The sequence below is a fragment of the Phaethon lepturus genome, unplaced genomic scaffold, assembly GCF_000687285.1.
Source record: "Phaethon lepturus isolate BGI_N335 unplaced genomic scaffold, ASM68728v1 scaffold18457, whole genome shotgun sequence".
In the NCBI taxonomy this organism is placed as follows: domain Eukaryota; kingdom Metazoa; phylum Chordata; class Aves; order Phaethontiformes; family Phaethontidae; genus Phaethon; species Phaethon lepturus.
The window spans coordinates 1,756-21,729 of record NW_010551338.1 but is presented as its reverse complement, the minus strand read 5'-3'; the positions used below and the strand labels follow the sequence as shown (position 1 = coordinate 21,729).

The 19,974-nt window shown below is 44.7% G+C and overlaps 1 protein-coding gene across 1 annotated transcript in view; it reads left to right on the top strand.

Annotated features, from left to right (window-relative positions):
• Positions 1 to 106: 106 nt before the first annotated feature.
• Positions 107 to 19,974, top strand: part of LOC104623715 (forkhead box protein P1-like) — a gene marked incomplete at its 3' end in the record, with an annotated part of 21,212 nt that continues 1,344 nt past the window's right edge. Inside the window, exons 1-5 of the mRNA XM_010290883.1 lie at positions 107 to 226; positions 1,318 to 1,401; positions 6,733 to 6,880; positions 13,040 to 13,244; positions 18,794 to 19,103. Coding sequence (XP_010289185.1) covers positions 107 to 226; positions 1,318 to 1,401; positions 6,733 to 6,880; positions 13,040 to 13,244; positions 18,794 to 19,103 — 867 coding nt within the window. The remainder of the gene's footprint in view (positions 227 to 1,317; positions 1,402 to 6,732; positions 6,881 to 13,039; positions 13,245 to 18,793; positions 19,104 to 19,974) is intronic.

Here is a 19,974-nt window from a genome sequence, read left to right as displayed (position 1 = left end):
CCCCCGGCGCGGGGACGGTGGGCGGTGCGCGCCGGGGAGCTGCGGCGATGCGCTCTGACCCCCTCTTTGCTCTCCTCTTGCGCTTCAGGTTCCAGTGTCGGTGGCTATGATGACACCTCAAGTGATCACTCCCCAGCAAATGCAGCAGATCCTCCAGCAACAAGTGCTAACTCCCCAGCAACTCCAAGTCCTGCTCCAACAGCAGCAGGCACTCATGCTTCAACAGGTAATTGTTTTCCCAACAGCTGCTCCGGAGGCCCCTGTAGATACCGGAGGGCTTCGCCTCCCGAAATGTTCCCAGGGAAAGAAGCTGCCCATGTCTCGGGTCCGTACCTCAGGGCAGCCGTGCTCTGAGATGAACTGACTGCTCTTTTGTTTTTAATTCTAGAAATAGCTACTGGAAACAAATCCAGGGAGCAATGCTAGGAGTGTTTCCAAGATCAGCTAAATAATACAGATGCATATTTAAGTGTCAGGACTTCGGCAGATGTCCCTGTTGCTTTTTGCCTGCATCCCCCAGAAAGCATGGTGTGCCCTGATTAATTGGAACAAACAAGGTGGTAGGGCGATGCTTCCCATTTTAGACCTCGTTACATCCATCTGGAACCATAAGGGAGTATGGAAATGGTAGCAATAAAAGTGAAGAGGTTTGCAAGCCTCATTCTGTTTGATTTCAGCCAGCGTGTGCCGTGCGGCGTGTCGGTGTTTCTCACAGCCCGTGGTCCTTTTTCAGCTGAAAGCCGGCCACCGACGAGCCCCGAGGCTCCGTTGTCGTAGGGTTCGGCACAGCGGGGGCTCGCGAATCCCGGGCGGGTGTCAGCATCCACCCCAGCCCGACCTTGTGTGCTCCCTCCAGCCCGCGCCGGAGCGCTGCCTGCCCGGCGCACATCTGGGGAGCAGGGAGGAGGAGAGCATTTCCCAGGATGTCTATGCATGTATTGAACAACACTTAATACAGTCAAACCCTATCATTTAGAAAGCATGTGTGTCTCACAACAGAGATTCGCCAGGCTCTCTCAGCAAGGGCATTTTGGCTTTGTTGTTACAATCAAAGGTCATTCCTTGCCTTATTTTAATTAGTTTGTGTAGAAAATGGTATGTTTTTCATCAGTTCATTTTGGAGATTACTTTTCAAACGATAATGCCAAGAATAGTCAGTGTGCACTGAATTTATTGTCGAGTTTCAAACTAAAGGTCAGACCATTACAGATAAAAGGATGCTATTTTTCAAATCACAGTTTGTGTTACACCAAAAGGGACACTGAATTGGCTCGCCACGTTGTTACTTACCATCTTTCCTTTTCTTTGTAGCAGCAGCTTCAAGAGTTTTATAAGAAACAACAGGAACAGTTGCAGCTTCAACTTTTACAGCAACAACATGCTGGAAAACAGCCTAAAGAGGTACAGACAATACCCATTTTACTTTCAAACCACAGATCCCCGGGGACTGTCTAGTGGCTATTAAACTGTCATTCATCTTATAAATGATTGCACCACTGAACTGACTCTATCAGGTCTCAGCTTTCAGATTTAGAGTTATTGTCCTGTTTTCGCCTGTATTTTCCTGTGCTTTCCATTTGCTTGCTGCCACATATTTTATAGCAGGGGACCATGCCTTGATGTTCGGTATGAGTACTGGAGCGAGCATCTAGACTTGTATCTTGGGAGAGTGCTTTTGGAAGTTAGTTATGTTGTAAAGGGGAGGGGGCAAGGCAGCAGGCCCAGATACAGTGCTGTCCTCTCTAAATACCGCAAAACACCGAGAGACGTTGAGTTTGGGGTTGCACTTTCCAGCTGGAGAGGTTCTGGTTGCACGTTCCTCGCGGCATGGGTTTAGCAGGAGGGCCTGCACCGGACGGCGTCGGTGGTGACACCGAAAGCGAGGTCCGAGATGCAGAGGCAGCGCGGGAACGCCGGCTGTTCGCTCTGATGCCACCGCGGTCCCTGGCAGGAGCAGGACAGGCCGGGGTGGTTTCTGCCCGTCCTTTAAATACACTTTTCTTTCAAAATACCTGTCACGTCCTAAACTTGGTTTGTTGGTTTTGGTGTGCCTAAATTTAGCCTTGCTCTAATTACATTTATTTTTAAGGCACTGAGTTCACTCCTCTAGTCACAAGGAGTTTGAGACTTTGGTGTTTAATCTGACCTCAGTGCTGGCTTGGGTAGATCCTAGAAAGCCGCCTCTTGGCGTGAGACGCTGCGTGATGTCCTGCGATAGCGGCAGCGCTTGTGCATTGCTTTGCACGTGGCGCTGCTCGAAGGATGCACCGATCTGCCCCCCGAAATTTCGGCAAATCGTGCCACCTGTGCCAAGTTTCTAGCCAGAGTGAATTTTTCCAGCTGACTTACAAACCCCTGAAAAAGGGGGGTTTATAATGGAAACGCTGACACAACCTTAACCGTAGCACGCTTACGGGCGCCACTATAATAAAAAGGGAACAGATTAAAAAGTGTCTAAAATGTAAATCTAAAGGACTAACAGTAATTAAAATGGAAATGGCACAGGGAGGGAAGGCATGTAATTGTGAGATATCACTGTGCAGAATGCTCTCAGCTTTGTTTTGCTGGCTGTTTTTCTAATTCAGTAGGGCTTACTCATCAGTGGCAGTTCAATGCGCGTTAATGACTCTGGGATGCAGGCATCACTCTGGACAAAGAAATGATTATTGTGCGGTCAAAAGAAGTTCAAAGACAAGAAGGGAATTTCAGTTTTTTCCTTAGAGATCCACATTCAAGAGCATATAAATTAAGCCAAATGTTAAAAACCACAGTCTGAAAGCTGACTTCAAAGTCACAACTCTCTAATTAATGAACTGCGAGCTTCAGTTTGGACAAGTCGTGGTTTGATGCGCCCATAAATCAACATGACAGGTCTGTTTCACAGTCTCAGACAGCGCTTGTCATTGAGTCACATCAGATGTAAACACAGCAGAAAAAAGGGGGAATATGAAGGAGGTGCAATTGATCAACAGAATTGGTAAAAACCCACTTTTGAAACGCATTATGCATGATCACAGGAAATGGCGATAGCCTCAAGAGGCTTTCTCCTTCTGCTGTTGCTTTTTTGAATCAGATTTCTAACAGCCTTCAAAAGGGAGAATAAGAATTATGGAGCTTCTCCCCTGTGGCTGGCAGGCAATAACCCCCTGTTGTTATTTTGTGCTTCTTTCTTTTCAAAGGCGTCAAAATTTAGTTTTTTAAAGATCTTTAACTCTATATTTGAAGACAAACAATAAAGGGCTGCCACTGTCATTCTTATCAGTTACCAGGGATTGTATTTTTTCTTTCTGTTGCCACTTCTTATTAACCTCTTATTTGGTCTATTAGACATAGTTTTGAATGCAAGCCTGCATGCTGGGAGAACATGAAAGTTCAGATGAGCTCAGAGGGCAGATAAAGAAATTTGAAGGGGAAAGTTACACAGCAGAATGAACGATAAAAGTTAACTCTTCCAAATTGCTGTTGTCAAACAGGAGAGCATCTCAGACACAAAGATGAGGGCTTGGAGCTTAAAGAAAAAAAATACTTTGTGTTAAAAAAGACGAGAAGGGAAGTTAGACAATGTGATGGCATTTCAATATCTAACACACTGATTTACTGTGGTCACACTTCTGATATTACACTATGGAAGGCAACAATAAGAAAGGACTCCGTCCAGTTTCAAGAAGAGCATTTTAACACGATAACTGTTAAGAGAACAAGGGGTCCAAGTCTCCTCAGCTTTTTCTAGGGTTTTGCACGCGTATTTGTGCTGATGGTTTTAGTAGAGGCCAGTTTCAGCGATGCATTTCATCCCCCAGGTTTGTTCTGCCCCGTTTTTCCTGCCTTACGGAGGTTATTCTTGCTACATTAGCATGCGAGCGGTGGTTTGTTTTCTTTTTTTTTTTTTTCTTTTTTCTTTTCTCCCCCCCGCCTCGTACTAAAAACTGATGTTTTCATGGTCACGTGGCGAGCGGTGCCGTGGCGGGGACCAGCAGCCGCCGGGCTACCGAGGGCCGAGTTCCTACCTCGGCAGATGGAACAAGCGTGTTCATGTGCTGCATCCCCCAAGGCATTTTGTTAGTGCCTTGTGCTGTTGTACCATCGTGAAAGAAGAAAAACACAACAAAGCTCCCGAGCCCCGCTGGTAAAAGGGATCTGACCCCCAAGCAGGATAACGGACGCACCCCGGTGAGGTTTCTGGTGGGTTTTACTCGAGGGCTGTGCGGCCGCCTCTGCCTCGGCAAAGTCGGGGCTCCCCGAGGCAAGGGGGGTCTAGAGAAGGACCCCGCTTGGTGCCGTGCCGCTGGACGGAGCCGGTTGCTCTCCAAAAAGGGCCGTTTGTCCTCCGGCAGTTGTGACAGTTTATGTTAGGCAGTAGGGAGTAACCTAAGAAAGGAAAACAGACCTTTGACAGAAGCTTTAGGGAGGGGATCAAAAATGCAAGTTTTATCAGGATATTTCAGCATTTTAACACTGACTACTGACCTGACAACAGGACTGCACTGAGACCTTTTTTGTATGCATTCAATTGTGAGAAGTAAACAAACTGCCTTGTATCCTGTGTTTGGTAACTGGGTGGGGAGCGCAGTTTGGCAACGTGTCTTGCTTTTAAATTCTTTCTTGGACAATGGGCCTTGTATACTTTTATATCCTGGCTTTTCAAAGTAGAGAGCGTTCAAGAGCTTTTCTTAGGATAGCTGAGAAGACAACCAAACTGGCATCAGTCAATTTATATAAAGAGTTTTAAAAAAACCGCTAACTTTACACTCGGATGGCAAATAGGTAAAATAGAGCTTACTGTAACTAGATTTTTATGTAATGCCATTTATTGTATATTTTAAAATATATGTTAAGTGTATATATATTTAGAAAATGAATATTTATGGAGGCAAAGGTTACTTTAACTCTTAATATAACTGTTGCTGGGTCTTGCATTCATCTGGTGCTGTTGCAAGTAGTTGAGCAAGCAGATCTGTCTGAGCAAGCTGCTGCAAAGAAATGCAAACTCTCTGGGTTTCAGAATATCTAAACACCTATTTGCTTAACTGTGTTCTCAAAGTCCTAGATTTTCTTTGGAAAGAAGATAAATTAACTTTCCTGTCAGGACAGTCGTGGCTGTACAGTCGGTTGTGGTATTAAGGTCGATGGGGCATGGTGGTACAAGCGGGCGGAGGCCAAACCCTTGGCTGGTGTCACCAGTCCCGCTCCTGCGGCTCGGGTGGATTTTTTTCCCAGCTTGACACCAGCAGGGAGTGGGGCCAGTGATCCTCTGGCTCGGTGTCAAGGAAGGGCGACAAAAAGCTTGGGATCTGGCTGGGGTTTGTTTGTGAAAGTGTGTAGTTTTGTAAAGAGTTAATTTTCTTTCCATAATTGTTAGACATAATGTGTATAAGACCTCCACCTTGATATGATTCCTAGCAGATTAGGGATATTAGATAATTTCCTTCTATTTATTGTACTACTGCACTGTATTATCTTTCTATCACTCAGATAATTACTAAGGAAATCTACATTAATTTTTTTTGGCTAGCACAAGGAACTGCTAAACACTGGCATGATGTATTGATGTTTTACACAACAAAAGTTTTCCTCCTGTCATTGTACAATAAATAAAAAGATATTTATCAAAATGCAAAGCCTTTCATGGATTTTAAAGAACAAAGCAAATAAAATACAAGATGAGCACGGAAGCAAAACCTAGAGGCTTCTTTAACTGAACAAAATTAAGGACTCTGAAGCCTGGAGTACTGTACATATTAAACACTCACATTCAAGTAAGATGTTGTTTGCTAAATTATGAATGTGTGTAATTAAAATCTAGTGGCTGTTTCTATGAAAGATTTACAATGTTATTTCATCGTTTGTCATGGCTAATTAACAATATTAGATGAAGTTTTTCTTCTTCAAAGGTCTGATTTTTTCTCATTTATTTATGTCAGAAGTGATAAACAGAGTAGTTAAAAGCTTCTTCGGGTACAGTAGTGAGAAAAGCAACATGTTCTTTTACACCTCGAAGGTTCAAGGTTCACATCCCTGCGGAGTAAAGCAACTCCATCTTCTTTCTAGTGAGAATAATTAAAAATTTCAAAGTGCAGAAGTAGCGGCCTTAAATACAGCGCAGAATAATTCCGAACGTAACAGAAAGCATCGTGGGGCTCAATGGATGAATAAGAGAGACTAAGTATAAGATACCATAAATTAAGCCAGTCCTATTGCCTTAATAGCTGAGACAACCCTTGCATGAGCAAACAGAGCACAGCGCAGGGTTGTCTCTCATTACGTCTTAAGTGTGATGTGATCGTGTGGTGTGATTCTCGCGTTGTACGTGTTCTTTGCCTCCAAGAATGACCCAAGACTTTCAAGAGCTGCCAGCAGCGTTGCTTTCCCCACCGCTGAAATGCAGCCACTTCTGGGGTAAAACACAACCAACGTGGACCAGGCTGACGCGGTAGCGTGGACCAAGAAACGCTGCTTACATTTTTAGTTGGGATTGCAGGGGGATTTAGGTAGGATGAAAGTAACTTCTGGAGGTGGGAATCGACTGCAGCCCCGTGGTTAGCTCTGGCACCTAAGCGTGCCTTGGGGTCTTTGATACGGGGCGGTGGGCTCGCGAGCTTGCCTTGGTGCCTGGTGACTGCGATCAGAACTTGAAGTGTGTTGAGACAAGGAGCCCTCTAAGCCCTCCGTTAATGCTTTGCTCTGTACTGACGAACGTGCATTTTTATTTTTGTTTTCCAGCCCCAGCAACAGCAGGTGGCTACGCAGCAGCTGGCCTTTCAGCAGCAGCTCTTACAGATGCAGCAGTTGCAGCAGCAGCACCTCCTGTCTCTGCAGCGTCAGGGGCTGCTGACCATCCAGCCCGGCCAGCCTACTCTGCCTTTGCAGCCCCTTGCACAAGGTAGGTGAGGGGCTTGGGAGCGGCCGGCTCTGGCGAAGCGGTAGCACGCACGCACGCAGGGTTGTCGCTCAGGAAGAGAGAGACAACCTCATAGAGAGACCTCATAGGCTCATAAAATAATAAACGCAGAAAAACCTTGACAGGCGGGGCGGGCATTATGCGGATCTTTTTTTGAGAAGAGGAACGCTGAAATCGTGGACCGCTCTGGCTAGCGGGAGGCGGGCGGTTTGGAGTTGGGATTCAGTTTGCACAGCTATCGCCGGTCTGGCAGACGGGAAGCTGCTGGTTGTACTCACCTGGGCTTGAAATCCTTCACAGGAGGCATCTTGATCGATTCTCGGTGCTGGGTTCCTGGCTAAGGGTAGTGCGAGAGCAGCTTTTCCTTTTTCAAATGTGTTATTTGGGCCCTTCCTGGCTGCAGCCGGGTGCAGAGGAGCTCTGATCCGCACGCTGCGGAACGGCAGAAATTTGATTGCCCTTTGCTGGAGCTGCGAGGGAGAGGTGGCAGTGTCTCCTCTCCACGCCTGTTTACACAGCCTTCATTTCACTGCCTGTGTGCATCATAGCTTCATTCCTCCCTCCACACTGTGGCAAACTGAGATTAACTCCATTTAATTTTAATGGTGTTATTGACTATTAGATCCTCCTACACCTTTATTCAGTCCTGCACTCTGCAAAGTTCCTGCTTTGTTGAAATCCCTTTATTTACTTACTTCTTTAAGATATTGATACATTGAAGGCAATAACTGCTTAAATCACAATACTTTTGATAGTCACTACAACTTGGGGTTTTTAGTCTCTCTTCTCCTCCTTGGCTTGAATATTTTAATTTATTTTTTTTTAAACTGGGTTTGTCTGCAAGCCTTGGGACATCTTAACAGACTCGCCCGAGCTCTGCCTGCTGTGATTAAGGCAGGCTGTTCAGAGTTGTCATGGCTCAGGGAAGACTAGGTCTTTCAACCATGATGCTGGTATTTCTGAATAATCATGCCTTTTCCTTCCCTTGCCCCATCATAAATTTAAACATCCACCTCAACAGCTTGAGTCAGCTCGGGTTGAATGATTTGGGCTCTTCGGAGCAGCCTCAGGGCTGCTACTAGTTGCTAAACCATATAATGAGTTTACATTCAGCTCTATTCAGTTAAAGGGGGACGCGGGACAAAATTGCTTCTTGTTCTTCTCCCTCGTTTTTTGTGTGTAGCCGCAAAAGGCGAGCGAGGTGGCTGGTGAATATTATATGGATAAAGGGAGACAAAACTGCGGAGTGGGGTCTGCTTTGCCGAGTGGCTGGCGTGGTTTATTTAGGCTTGCTTTTGCCAGACCCGCAAAGGTATTTGAGTGCCTAACTCCTGCCTCGAGAGGCTGAGCTTTTGGGGACCTGACACCTCCCTCTACGAGACTCTGTTTAGCTTTCCAGCGTCTCGGAGCTGGGCACCTGGTCTAGACTAGCCCTGTGCCTGACTCGGAGGCTGATGCACGGGAAGGTGGTGCCAGGTCGGGAGCTGCAGTGGGTGGGGTGCATGGGGTGGTAGTTGGTCAGTCACCGCGGTGTGATGGGGAGAAGGCATGAAACAAGTCCAGGAGAAAGGGCCCGTAGACAAAATGCCGTTTATATTTGCCAAACGTTGTAACGTGCGTTAATTACGCTTCAGATTTATTGTTGGAAGCATCCCAGGCTGTTCCCACACACCCACCGGACTCAAGCTTCAACCTTTCTAATTTTTCCCACAGCTCCTATACTATTAAGTTTGCTCGGTAAGGTTCATGGTATAGTACATCAGTTAAGCTGTCCAAAGGAGGGCAATTGGGCAGTGACAAGACACGCTCATGTGTAATGTGAAAGAAATGAATGTGGTGATGCATGAAGTGTAATCTGTGCGGTAACACATCGGAGACACCAGTAGGTAATTCAGCAGTCGTGGCATTGATTGATATGGTTAGCAGGGTAGTGTAACTATTAGTCCTCGCCAAGAAGTGTATTTAAAACCTAAGGGGTGCTGACTTGCACGCCGGAGACGACATAAACATAAGCAGAAAGGGCTGGTTCTTGCAGGGAAATGAGCTGCGAGTGCTGGGGTGGCTGGAGCAGGGGCTCGGCGGCGGGAGGAAAGAGTAACTTGAGATTTCAGGCAGGTTGCAATACAGCACGATATTTTATTCTTTTTTATCAGAGAGACGATGGCTTAAAACTGATGTCATTATGAGGTTTAAATCAACTTTCTGCTTGCTTGAACATGGTCACCTGGGTATGGAGGTACAAGGACACAAAGAGGTTGAGCAACTCTGTTTGTCTTTGAGCCGGTGATACCTGGGGTTGGGAAATTGAGTTCCGTGAGCAGTAATCTGTCAACTGTCCCCACAACATACATTTTTTAAACCCGCGCCTACATTTTCTTTCATAATGAAGGGGACTAGTTGTCCTGAAAAATGCAATGAAGAACCTGGGCTGTAGTTTAAAATAATTGGTAATGGACACTTCTTATTTAAAAAAAAAATAATTACATAGATCATACCCTTTTGTTCTCAGAACAGTTTGCAAGACCGAGACAAATACTGTAAATGCATGTAAAAAAAATATTAAAAAATCATCCTCTAGTAAATGTAGCTATGAATTTGATGAAAAGCATTTTGCTTTTATTCTTAAGTATCTGTAATAGTAATAAATGTTTCTAAGGAGAGAATGCTACTTCATAAGTGATTTTTTTGTTATGTTTTTATAACTAATACAATGTTTAAAGCTGTATTTCAGTTCCATTTCAGTTTTTAGTGCTCGCCTATTGTCTAACACAAAATAGCACACCCTTTAATGTTATATTTGTGTAATCTTTGCTGCTTTGTGTTTAGACGCATCTATAATCTAGATTTTACATCTGTACATAGTAGCAGTTTTAAAATAAACCACATTTCAGCAGTGTTCTGAGCTGCGAGAGCTAGATCTTTAGTATCTGCAAAATGAAACTGCAAATCACACTTCAGATCACCAGCGAGTGAAAATAATAGGACCGAGAGACCCGGGTGCCGGATTGCTCCCGCAGATTTGGCAGTTTCGGGTCTAAATCGCGTTACTGGTACGTACAAAGTTGCAGCACTGGCACTAGCGATCTTGGGTAATTGCAGCGCAGTTCTGGGAATCTGACTTAAAAATTAGCTCTCGCTGTTAAAATGAAACTGTTAAATGGTAAATTACATAATTTATTGCCAGTGTTCGTGGGTCTATTTGACTTGCTTTTACCATTTGTTCTATTATTTTACTTAACCATTTTGCCGGATGAGTGATGAGTGTACCTTTCAGCCGCCCAGTTTGACAGGCTAGTTGGAATAATTCTGGAGAGAATTCCTAAAAGAACTAAATTTGGGGAAGGAGGAGAGAGGCTCTTTAAAAATTTTATTTTACTAATCAGTGATGTAGTCATTCATTTGTAAGGGATGGGTTGCGTGCAGACGTGTATGACATCACAGTTAACTCTTTGATTTATTGTCACCCAGCCTGAAATCCCCCTTACTATCTCCAGCATTTTTCCCACGCACAACTGGGTGTTTTTTTATTTTTCTTTCAATAAGTGGTATAGTTGTTGTTAATGCTAATGTGAGTTACACTTGTGTAGGAAGTTAGACCAAACCCCTTGACTTCTAGAGGATCTACGGCGAGGTGTAACTATTATGTGTCCATACATTTTAACGGCCGTGACGCTTGCAAGCTTTTCTTTGGGCTAAAGCATTAGTAGATCCAGAAGTGACTGGGAGGAGAGGAGAAAGGGGGACAGGGAGAGGACCTGTCTCCAATTAAAATCCTGCAGAAATCCAGATAAAGGGCTGGTGGCAAAAAAAAAAAAAAGAAAAAAAGACAGTTATTCTTTGCCTATTTGCTTATTCTGGAAAATAAAAATAGGTGTCGACTCATAGGGACTCATATCAATACGTTATCATCAACAGACAAGTCTATTCACTATTGTTTCCACTGAGTAAACAGCGGTGTAAGGGTCAGCCGCGCTCACAGGTAATTGTTAGTGCGCAGACAGGCCTGTCAGGCGTGTTAGCTAAAAATACATCCCACACTGTCACTTCGCAAGGTGTTTGAAAATAATAGCCCCGATACGGTAAAACAGGACATAGGCTTGTGTACTGACCTTTTTCTTTGTTTAATTTGCTCAGAGGTTTAATTTCAGGGGACAAGTAATAATTGAATATGTCTAATAACTAAATGCTCATTTGGGACAAAATCCATCAAAATATAATTGGCATTTGGGTCTGATGAAAGGAAAATGACATGGCTTTAGAGGAATGGATGTGTCCTAAGACTGTCTGATCACTTAATGTATAAATTGAAGCCTCTTCCATAATATATATTAATTGCAGATACTTAAGGATTTCAGCATTTTTTGTAGTGAACCGTTACCGGAGACCAACTGTTTTTGTTAATGCTACTCTCGGAAAGGCGGGGAAGGTTATTGGTCTGTCGTGCAATAATTTACTCCTCTTTGATATGCAAACGATCCACGGTGAATATAAAAAAATCCTATCAGACTCATTTCACAGTTCTTAACCACTTAGATTCTCTGGAGTCTATCGCCTCATTAGACCAGTGCTCTCCAAAGCTGGCATAATTAAAATCTTTAACAGTTTAGCAAAGTAAAGATGTTTGGCTGATCACGTTGAGATGATTATCTATCCATTGTATTCTAAATGACAAAAATAAATTAAATTTAGACCTTGGCATTTTTTATTATGTGTTTCAAATGAATATAATGCATACTGCCTTTTTTTTTTTTTTTTATTTATTTCAATACCTTAGGTTTGGTGAGATACATGCCTGTGTGAGCTGCTGCTGTACGCTCAGAAAATGGCAGGTTTCCTTAGGGTAGCTCCAGTGCTACAATACGCTGAAACAATGAACAGTCATCCAAATGATGGTCTGGAAGCGCAGTGACGAGAAACCTCTTCAAAAACACACAGACACTGGCTTTTATTATTTTTTCCCCTGAATATTTAAGCGATGCGTCCCTACTGCTAATTTTTTCCCATGGCCTTCTCTGAAAGAGCACTGAAAGAGTCTTCGATGAGAGCGACTTGACTTGTTTGATCGTGTCACAAACACAAGCTTTGTCCAAAAGCATGATCTCAGCTGAGCCCGTGTCACGCTGATGTGCGCGGCTCCCCTTCCAGCCTTCGAGTTGGCCCACTGGAGTTTACCAAGTTTTCACTTGCCTTATTTATGGAATGCGATGTCCTAAGCCTGGTGTCCATTTTGGCACAAGTTAAAATTTTTTTTATTATTATTTCTTGAAGCTTATTTTATGTTTTCATTTTACTGTTGAATGGCTCATTAGCATCGATCTACGAAATGACAGTAATAATAGTGTTACTTGTATAGAAAGTTATACAGTTTTTCAGTAGACACATCCATCAATTAAGTGAGCAGTTTGAGAAACCAAAATTAATGAGAAAGATAGGTGTGTTAATGAAATAATCATAGTATAATCAATTTGACTGTTAAAATTTGAAAAGCATTTCAGGAAGACAATATGAATTCATAATTTATGTCTAAAAGTGATTAATAAAAACTGTATTTAATAACAAAGCTATTTGTCATCATTTAAAACTTAAGTACAAAATTAGTCATATTGTGGTTCGTGTTGTCATAATAATAAAGCTGAGTATTTTTTTTTCCTAAGACTTTCTTTTAAAAACAGGTTAGAAAGTATTTACTTTCCTTTAAAAAAAAAAAAAAAATTAAAAATTGAATTTCTCCAGCTGGCTGCAGAGTAGCCCTTGGCCACCTTTGCCATCAGCTGTGGTGTGAGCTCTGGCCGATTTCTGCCTGAGTAGGGATTCTGGAAATGGACCCTCTGGTCTAAAAATTACAAAAAATAATAATAATTAATACGGTGTTTGGGGTGGGTGTCCTGTTGTGTGGGCCCCCTGCCCCACACCCTGGAAATTGCCTTACAAAGGTATTGCAGGGGTCACAGCAGAAATTTAGCAGAGACGTGCAGTGTTCGGTATTAGCCTTCAGTTATGAAGAAAAAAAATGTGCGCAGAAACACACACACACACAAAACTAACACTAGGCTTTGTTTACTGACTCTTTGATTTAATTACTGTTTGAAGACGGCCGAATTAGCTGTTAATTGATTTAATTATCCAATTTGTTTGTTTCAGGCATGATTCCAACAGAACTGCAGCAGCTCTGGAAGGAAGTGACAAGCTCGCACACAGCGGAGGAGGCAGCCAGCAACAACCACAGCAGCCTGGACCTGTCCACCACCTGCGTCTCCTCCTCCGCGCCGTCTAAGACCTCCTTAATCATCAACCCGCACGCCTCAACGAACGGCCAGCTATCGGTCCACACTCCTAAACGGGAGAGGTAGGTGCCGGCGGGGTTTCCGTCCCTGAGCGTCCCCGAGCAGCGTGCCGAGACGATGGCGAAGTTGTTGGGAGCGGTGGCCAACTGCCTTGGCCTCGGTTTTGTCCTCACGTCTTGCTCTGTCTGGTTTTGGCGTGGTTGAATGGGGTCTCCATTGGGCAGAATATGCTCCTTTTGTTCAGATCTTTAATGGCTGGTTAATTGGATCAATGTGGGCACAATTAGCTAATTAGAAGTGCATTGGACAAGCGTACTGGGGGAGGTGTGAAGGGTGTAAGCTGGTTTTTTGAGTTCTGCATCTCAGGTAGTGTTGCTCTTGACGTGCTTCGGGTTTGCGGGCTGGAGGCGGGGGAAAAAAATGTTGGTCAACACAGGCTGTTTTACCACCCGGTTTTGTCCCCCATTTCAGTGCCCCACCTCATCAAACACTTTTGCCTTTTTTACTCTGTATTTACCTGCTTTCACGAGACAGGATAGGCTTGAGTTCACCACGTTTCTCTAAAACAAAGTGGGTTTTTTTTAAGTGCTGATAAAATTAGCTAACTGGTGGTGTTTGGCTTTTAGAACTGTGAGTTAATTTATACTTGCTAGGCTTGCATTGTTAAAAGGAATGGCTTAAATCAGGGGTTGTCTGTTGACGAGCTTCTCGGCGCGGGCTCTGCTTTATTCCAAAGGATGTTTTATTGCAGGTTTGTTTCTTTACACCCCCGGATTTCACTGAGGCGTGTCTAACAACATAACTTTGCCTATAGTGAGATAGACGGTCCCAGGAGCTCGGGCCATGGGTGCCGGTGCCTGCTGCAGCCTTGGCGTCGTTGCCGGCGGCAGAGGAGGAGGAGGAAGAGGAGAAGGGTCTCTGGGAGCGCGCGAGCAGCGTGGGCGCACCGGGGAGGGCAGTGCTTCTTTGCATTCAGGAGAGTCCCTTTGCCCATCTAGAAATGTTACAGCAGACACTAGTGAAAGCTGGATTTTATGGAAACTGATGGCTTTGTCTTTCCATCCTCCTTTCATTCATTAGAAAGAGGATAATGGAATTTTTAAGCCATAGAGTTTATATTTCTGGTGGTCTGAAAGTAGATTGATAGGGAAGCTATATAAATACCTCTTATATCTTTCTAATATTAAGAAAATAGTGCTGTTGGGAATAGATCGATTTTAAAGGAGAGCACAGCCACTGTTGAAAGAACTGCTGTGTGTGTAAGGCATCGTTTTATATCCATTGCAAGGACATGTGGGGGAACATCACCGTATACGTTTATAATGCATGTAAGTGTCAAGGACGTGGTTTTCATGAAGACTTACATGGGATACTAAAAACAATTTGATGTTTATTAAACAATTAAATTCCCTTTTTGCTGCATATAGAGCTGAACAAGATGGGTTTATGACTTTTCAATAAATTTTTTATCTATGTTTTTCTTACCGAGTATATAAAACAAAAACCCATGCCGTGAAATGGATCCTCTTTCACTGAACAGAGGCATGTGCTGTCTGCTAATGGCAATCTAACCAGGAAACAGTATGCCATTGCTGTTTAATCTGAAATGCAGTGGAAATACAGGAATCTGTTCTGAAGTAAGAATTTGCTCCGCGTATACTGTCAAGCAGAACTGGAAATCCATGTGTCTTGAGTCCTGCAGTTGTGGCCTGGAGGCAACTGGGATCTACAAACACAGTGATACGTATGTTTTTATTAGTCAAGTTCCAAATAAATTAATTAGGAAGGCATAAACGTGCCATGGTAATTTTGAGATTGTCTTAGTTTAGAAGACTTGAAATCCTCAGTGGTTCCATTTATAACTGTATTGTTAAAGCTTGCCATAAGACTTTCCTTACACATCTATTGAGTACTCTAACAATATTAAAATACAAAAATAGGTATATTCAGGCATACAAATAAGAGAGCTACAGACTTTGCTTTATCTTGCCTCTATTTGGTACATTGAAGGTTTACGCCATCCATTTGCTGCAGTGATTGAATTACATCTTTATCCATAAGTAGAGCAGGAGACGACACACAGAAGAATGCCTACTGATGCACTTAAGGGTTTTGTTGCAGTCTCATCAGGCACCGTGGTGCCTGCCTGGATTTCATGTGACACACAAACTCCTCTTGTTGAGATGTGTTGTGCTGGTTTCCTTTCTGAAAGGGAAGGCAGATCTATCTACGGGCAAGGCGTTCAGGGCGATGAGCGAGCAGTGAGGAAAGAGTAGCCGTGCTCTGCTGTCAGTTGTATATTTGAAAGCTCACAGAAGGTGAAGTTTTAGCATACTTACAAAAGAGAGAGCACAGGCATGAGCAGGGTTTTGGTAATTTTTTGGTTGCAAAGGTTAAGACTAGAAAAGGTCATGGGTCTGGTGGGAGCATGAGTTTGCTAGACTTCCAGTGAAATCCATGCACGTTCTGGTACCCAGCTGGTTCAGCACAACTACTGAGCTTGCCGATACAAGGGGGCTTATGGAGATGGTCCCTAGCCCAAGCTTGGGTCAGATGGGGCTGTCGGAAGGGCTCACAAGGGAGATAGGTATGAGCCCTTACCTCCTATCACACAAGTCCACAGCTTGGGCTGGCCGGGGCAGCTTTTTGGGTTGTGGCTTCTTCCTCCCTCTCATTCCTGTACCATCCGTGCAGCTGGCTGTTAGCTTTGGTCCGAGACGAGCAAGAGCTATTTGTTTAGATTTCAACAACAATAAAAAGCACATAGTAAAAGCTGCAAGTGTCCTAACAGTTAAGCACAGCCACATCATAACAACTGCCCAGCAGCAATAAATAATCATACACAGGTAACATGAACTTTTAGGGTGCGCTGTAAAGCTGTTTTCCCCCTGCCTTGGGCTTTTGAGGAGTGGGTTGCAGGAGGCAAGTTGGTTATGTGGGAGCTCCTGTCATCACTGTGATCTCTGGCACATGTCACTAAGATACTTCAGGCTGTGTTTTACGGGGTTCCTGGTCCCACAGGTCAGGTTGTGAGGCTGCTCTAGACCTGCGAGATGGGAGGCACTTGGCTGACCGCAGCAGCAGCTGAGGCACCTGCGTAAAAGCCACCGCGAGAGCCGCGGCTCTGCTATACACCTTGGGTAAAAACACATTTTGGTTATAAACAAGGGGGTTAGAATAGCAGGAAAAATAGTCATTGGCTGCTTGGCATGCCCACGCATCGCTGTGCTGCGAGCCCAGCCTCATGGTCGTGCACAGCGAAGCTTTAGTCCTGCGCAGGCTGCGGGCATGCAGCTCTGGTGTGACCGGTGACACCGGCCGCGCTGCGGCTGCGTGGGGCTGCCATGCTCGGAGCCGAGCGACAACAAAAGTTCCCCTTTATGATAAAAAAAACAAATGGCAGGTGGGTGGCCAGAGTTGCCCCAGGGTGTTTAAAAAGCAAAAATACCTTCAAAAAAACACACCTGGGCAGGGGCCAGGGAGCATCGTGGTGCTGCTCTTGGTTTCTGCGTGCTCCGTGTGTATGGCTTTCACAGGAATGAAACAATTCCAGCTGTAAATAATGGGTTAATGCTTTCATTCATTTGGGCTTTAAATGTATATTACATTTATGCTTTTGTCCCACATTTTGCCCGGTTTCTGTAAGTAGCAGCAGCAGCAGCAGCTCTGGGGTTTGGTGCACAGCAATCTGTTAAGGAGATAAATAATCTGCTTTGGCATGACACTCCTACTCTCCTCTTTAATTTGTCTTACACAAGGAAAATTATAATTAAATCATTCAGGGTAAACCCTTGAGTGTAGAGAGGGAAAAAACACACTTTGGTAAAGATTGCCAATAGAGACCAACTTCCCTGTTGTGCCGTGCAGAGACATTTATCAATATTCAGCACTATTAAAGAGAGAACATTTCGTGTGATTTGTGAGGCGGATGCCAAAGCTCAAATCAAGGCTTGTTAAGATCCTTTCCCCGTGCAATCATGGGCATTCAGCATCATTAGAATTCAGCACTGACTGTGTGTTTCATGCTTTGATTTTACTCAGACAATTTAATAATGTTTATTGTGCTGATTATATATATAAATTCACTCAATGCAATAAACATACCTCAGTCATCAGTACCCTAAGGGAAATATTTAGTTATAGATACTTGTATTCACTCAGGATAAGCAAAAGTGAGACCATCAACCAGCATGCAAACCTCTCATCTTTTGGGTTTCTTCAGTAACAAGCATTTTCTCTACACAAGTAAATAAATAAATAACGGGAGCCAGTTAAGTGCATCTGCTGTGCTTAAAAATGTCAAGGACAGTACCCGCTTTCCACCTCGTTCCGCTGCATCTTATTTGGGGAAAGCTTGATCATTTTCTTCAGAAAAGCAGCAAAACAAAGCGGGTGGATGCCCAGTCGCTTTAGGTGACTACTAACTATAAGCTGACGAGCAGCAGGCGTCCCGAAAGCTACGTGCTTGGGAACGTTCCTGGCGTGGGTAGGTTTGGAGAAGCAGAACGGCGCGGAATTCATCAGCGCTTTGGGCTGGGCGGGGGTTGCTCTGGCTGGGGCTTGAACTGGGAGCTGTGGGGGTGCTGGGGAGTGGTGCGGGCGCCTGTGTGCCCGTCCCGTCCCCCGGCACGTTCTGCACCGACTGCAGCAGCGACAGGATGATGGAGGTTGTACGTAAACAAGTGAGCTCATGAAGGTGCAGAGCTGGTAGCTTGGGAGACGCATCTGTTTGCAAGGGGTAAGATGAAGAGTTGGAGGTAGAGGCTGCATGTCCAAGAGACCTTTCTCCATCTGCCAGTAATCCCACATTTGTCCCTTACTGTCTTCCTAGCCCTTCCAGCTATGCTCGAGTCTTGTCCTTCCACATAAGCAAGCAGCCATCTCATAGGAAAATAGTTGGGATAAACAAGGGGTTTTTTTAAATGACTTTTTCTTGCATCGTGGGAGGAAGGAGTCTGGAGAATGCTCTGAAGGGAAGCGAGAGGAACGGCATAGCAGACCACTGATCTGCTGGGTAGGCTTAACGCATTGTGTTCTGCTGTTGTTATCTTCCATGCCAGCTGATCCTCCATCAAAATCCCAAGGCCCTTAGATGAGGGCATTAGGATTCAGCACAATTAAGAATTACAGACTTCGGTCCATTATTAATGCTTGGGATGAAACAGTTCAGCCTGCAGTCCATATGCTCCCAGGGCCTGATCCTCTCTTGGCCTGCCTCTCCCCGTAGTCCCTGGCATTCGTTCTGCACTGATGCCAGCATCGAGTCTGTTCATCCATGTCGACTCCCCTCAGTTGCTCCGTGCAGTTGATTTTAGCTCGTTACACTTTACCATCAGCAGAGTTGTGTTGGATTAGATTACCTCAAATCCATTACCCCTTAAGAAATCGGTGTTCCTCGGGCCTCTCCTCCCCCAAGGTACTCAGCTGCTCCATGTACGCAGAACTCATCGTGACCCTTACGTTGTCACCCACGGTCCGAGCAGCTCAGGTGTCCCCATGCAGCTTCCTCGCTGCGGAGCCGGGTTGGATCCGCGACTCGAGCCCAGCCGCGTGGTCCGTAAACCACCCCGCTCTCTGCATGGCTGCTGTTGTTTCTCCTCCTTGCACCTAGTACGGGTGTGATGGCTGCGAGGCCGGCTGGGCTGTTCAGTGACGGTGACGCCGCGACAGCCGGAGCGGGGAGCTGGCCTGGCCGTCCGCATTTACTCTGTGCGGATACAACCCGAAGCACCCCGGTCCCCGGCGCCCGCTCCCCCGCCAAAGAAATCGCCAGCGGTTCCTGTGTGCTCTCCCCGTCTGAGTCACTTCTCCGTGTAATCGGCTTTGAAAAAAATACCAGCCGTGACTCAGAGCTGGAGTTGCTAATCTTCGGTTTTAAGCCTTATCAGGCACTTCTTATTGTTAGTGCTTTTCAGATTCGGGTGTGTAGCGTCCTTTGCGTTGCCTGCGCCTACCGTCTGCCGCGGCACTCACGCTTTTGAGAGACCTTCTGCTAAATTAGTTGTACATACATCTATGTATATACACATATATACATTATACTGCTTGCTCCTCAGTCTGCCCAGGAGCTCTTTAATCGAATTATGCTTTTCAAAGAATTGTTTCTAGCTTATTTTATTTGGTTTTTTCTCTACAAAAGATGCAGATGTAACCGGTGTGTGATTACGTGCTGTGGCCCTTTGCTGAATGAGGGTGCTGTGTTTGACTCCTTGCCGTCCTCGGGAAGCTGCCCCGGCGTCGGGGAGCTCCCGCACGCCCACGCTGCACCGCTTTCTGGTCCCGTGTAATAACCATCGGTTGTACAACTCCGAACACTAAGCTAATGTATCAAAAAGCACTTAAAATAGATTGGGTGAGCCTTGGCAGACGCCTAACAGAACTTTTCCAAATTTTAGCATATGTATTGTTTTATTCCTCCATCTGGCCAACAGATCATTGTTTGATATCTGAGCGCTTTGCATATCTCCTCCCTTTTCTTGCAACTGAGATACTTACACGTGCATTTAATACAGCTTAATGCTATTTTTACATACCAGAGAAATAGCTGATGGCTTTCTGTTAATTGCCTGCACTTTGCAGTTAAACTTTTACTAAAACATTCCTGTCTAAATACTTGAAGTCCAATGAAAATTTGTCCTCTTCTTTTATTAGAGGTGTTTATGTAGTAGTCTTAAAAAGGGACCTGTTTTTGTTTTACTGCACCGTGGATTCCTGTTTCTTTTTATTTCCTCCTGTTGCAAGTTGTCCTTCCTCAGCATTTGCTCGGGAGATCTGATTGTCCTAAAGAGCTGA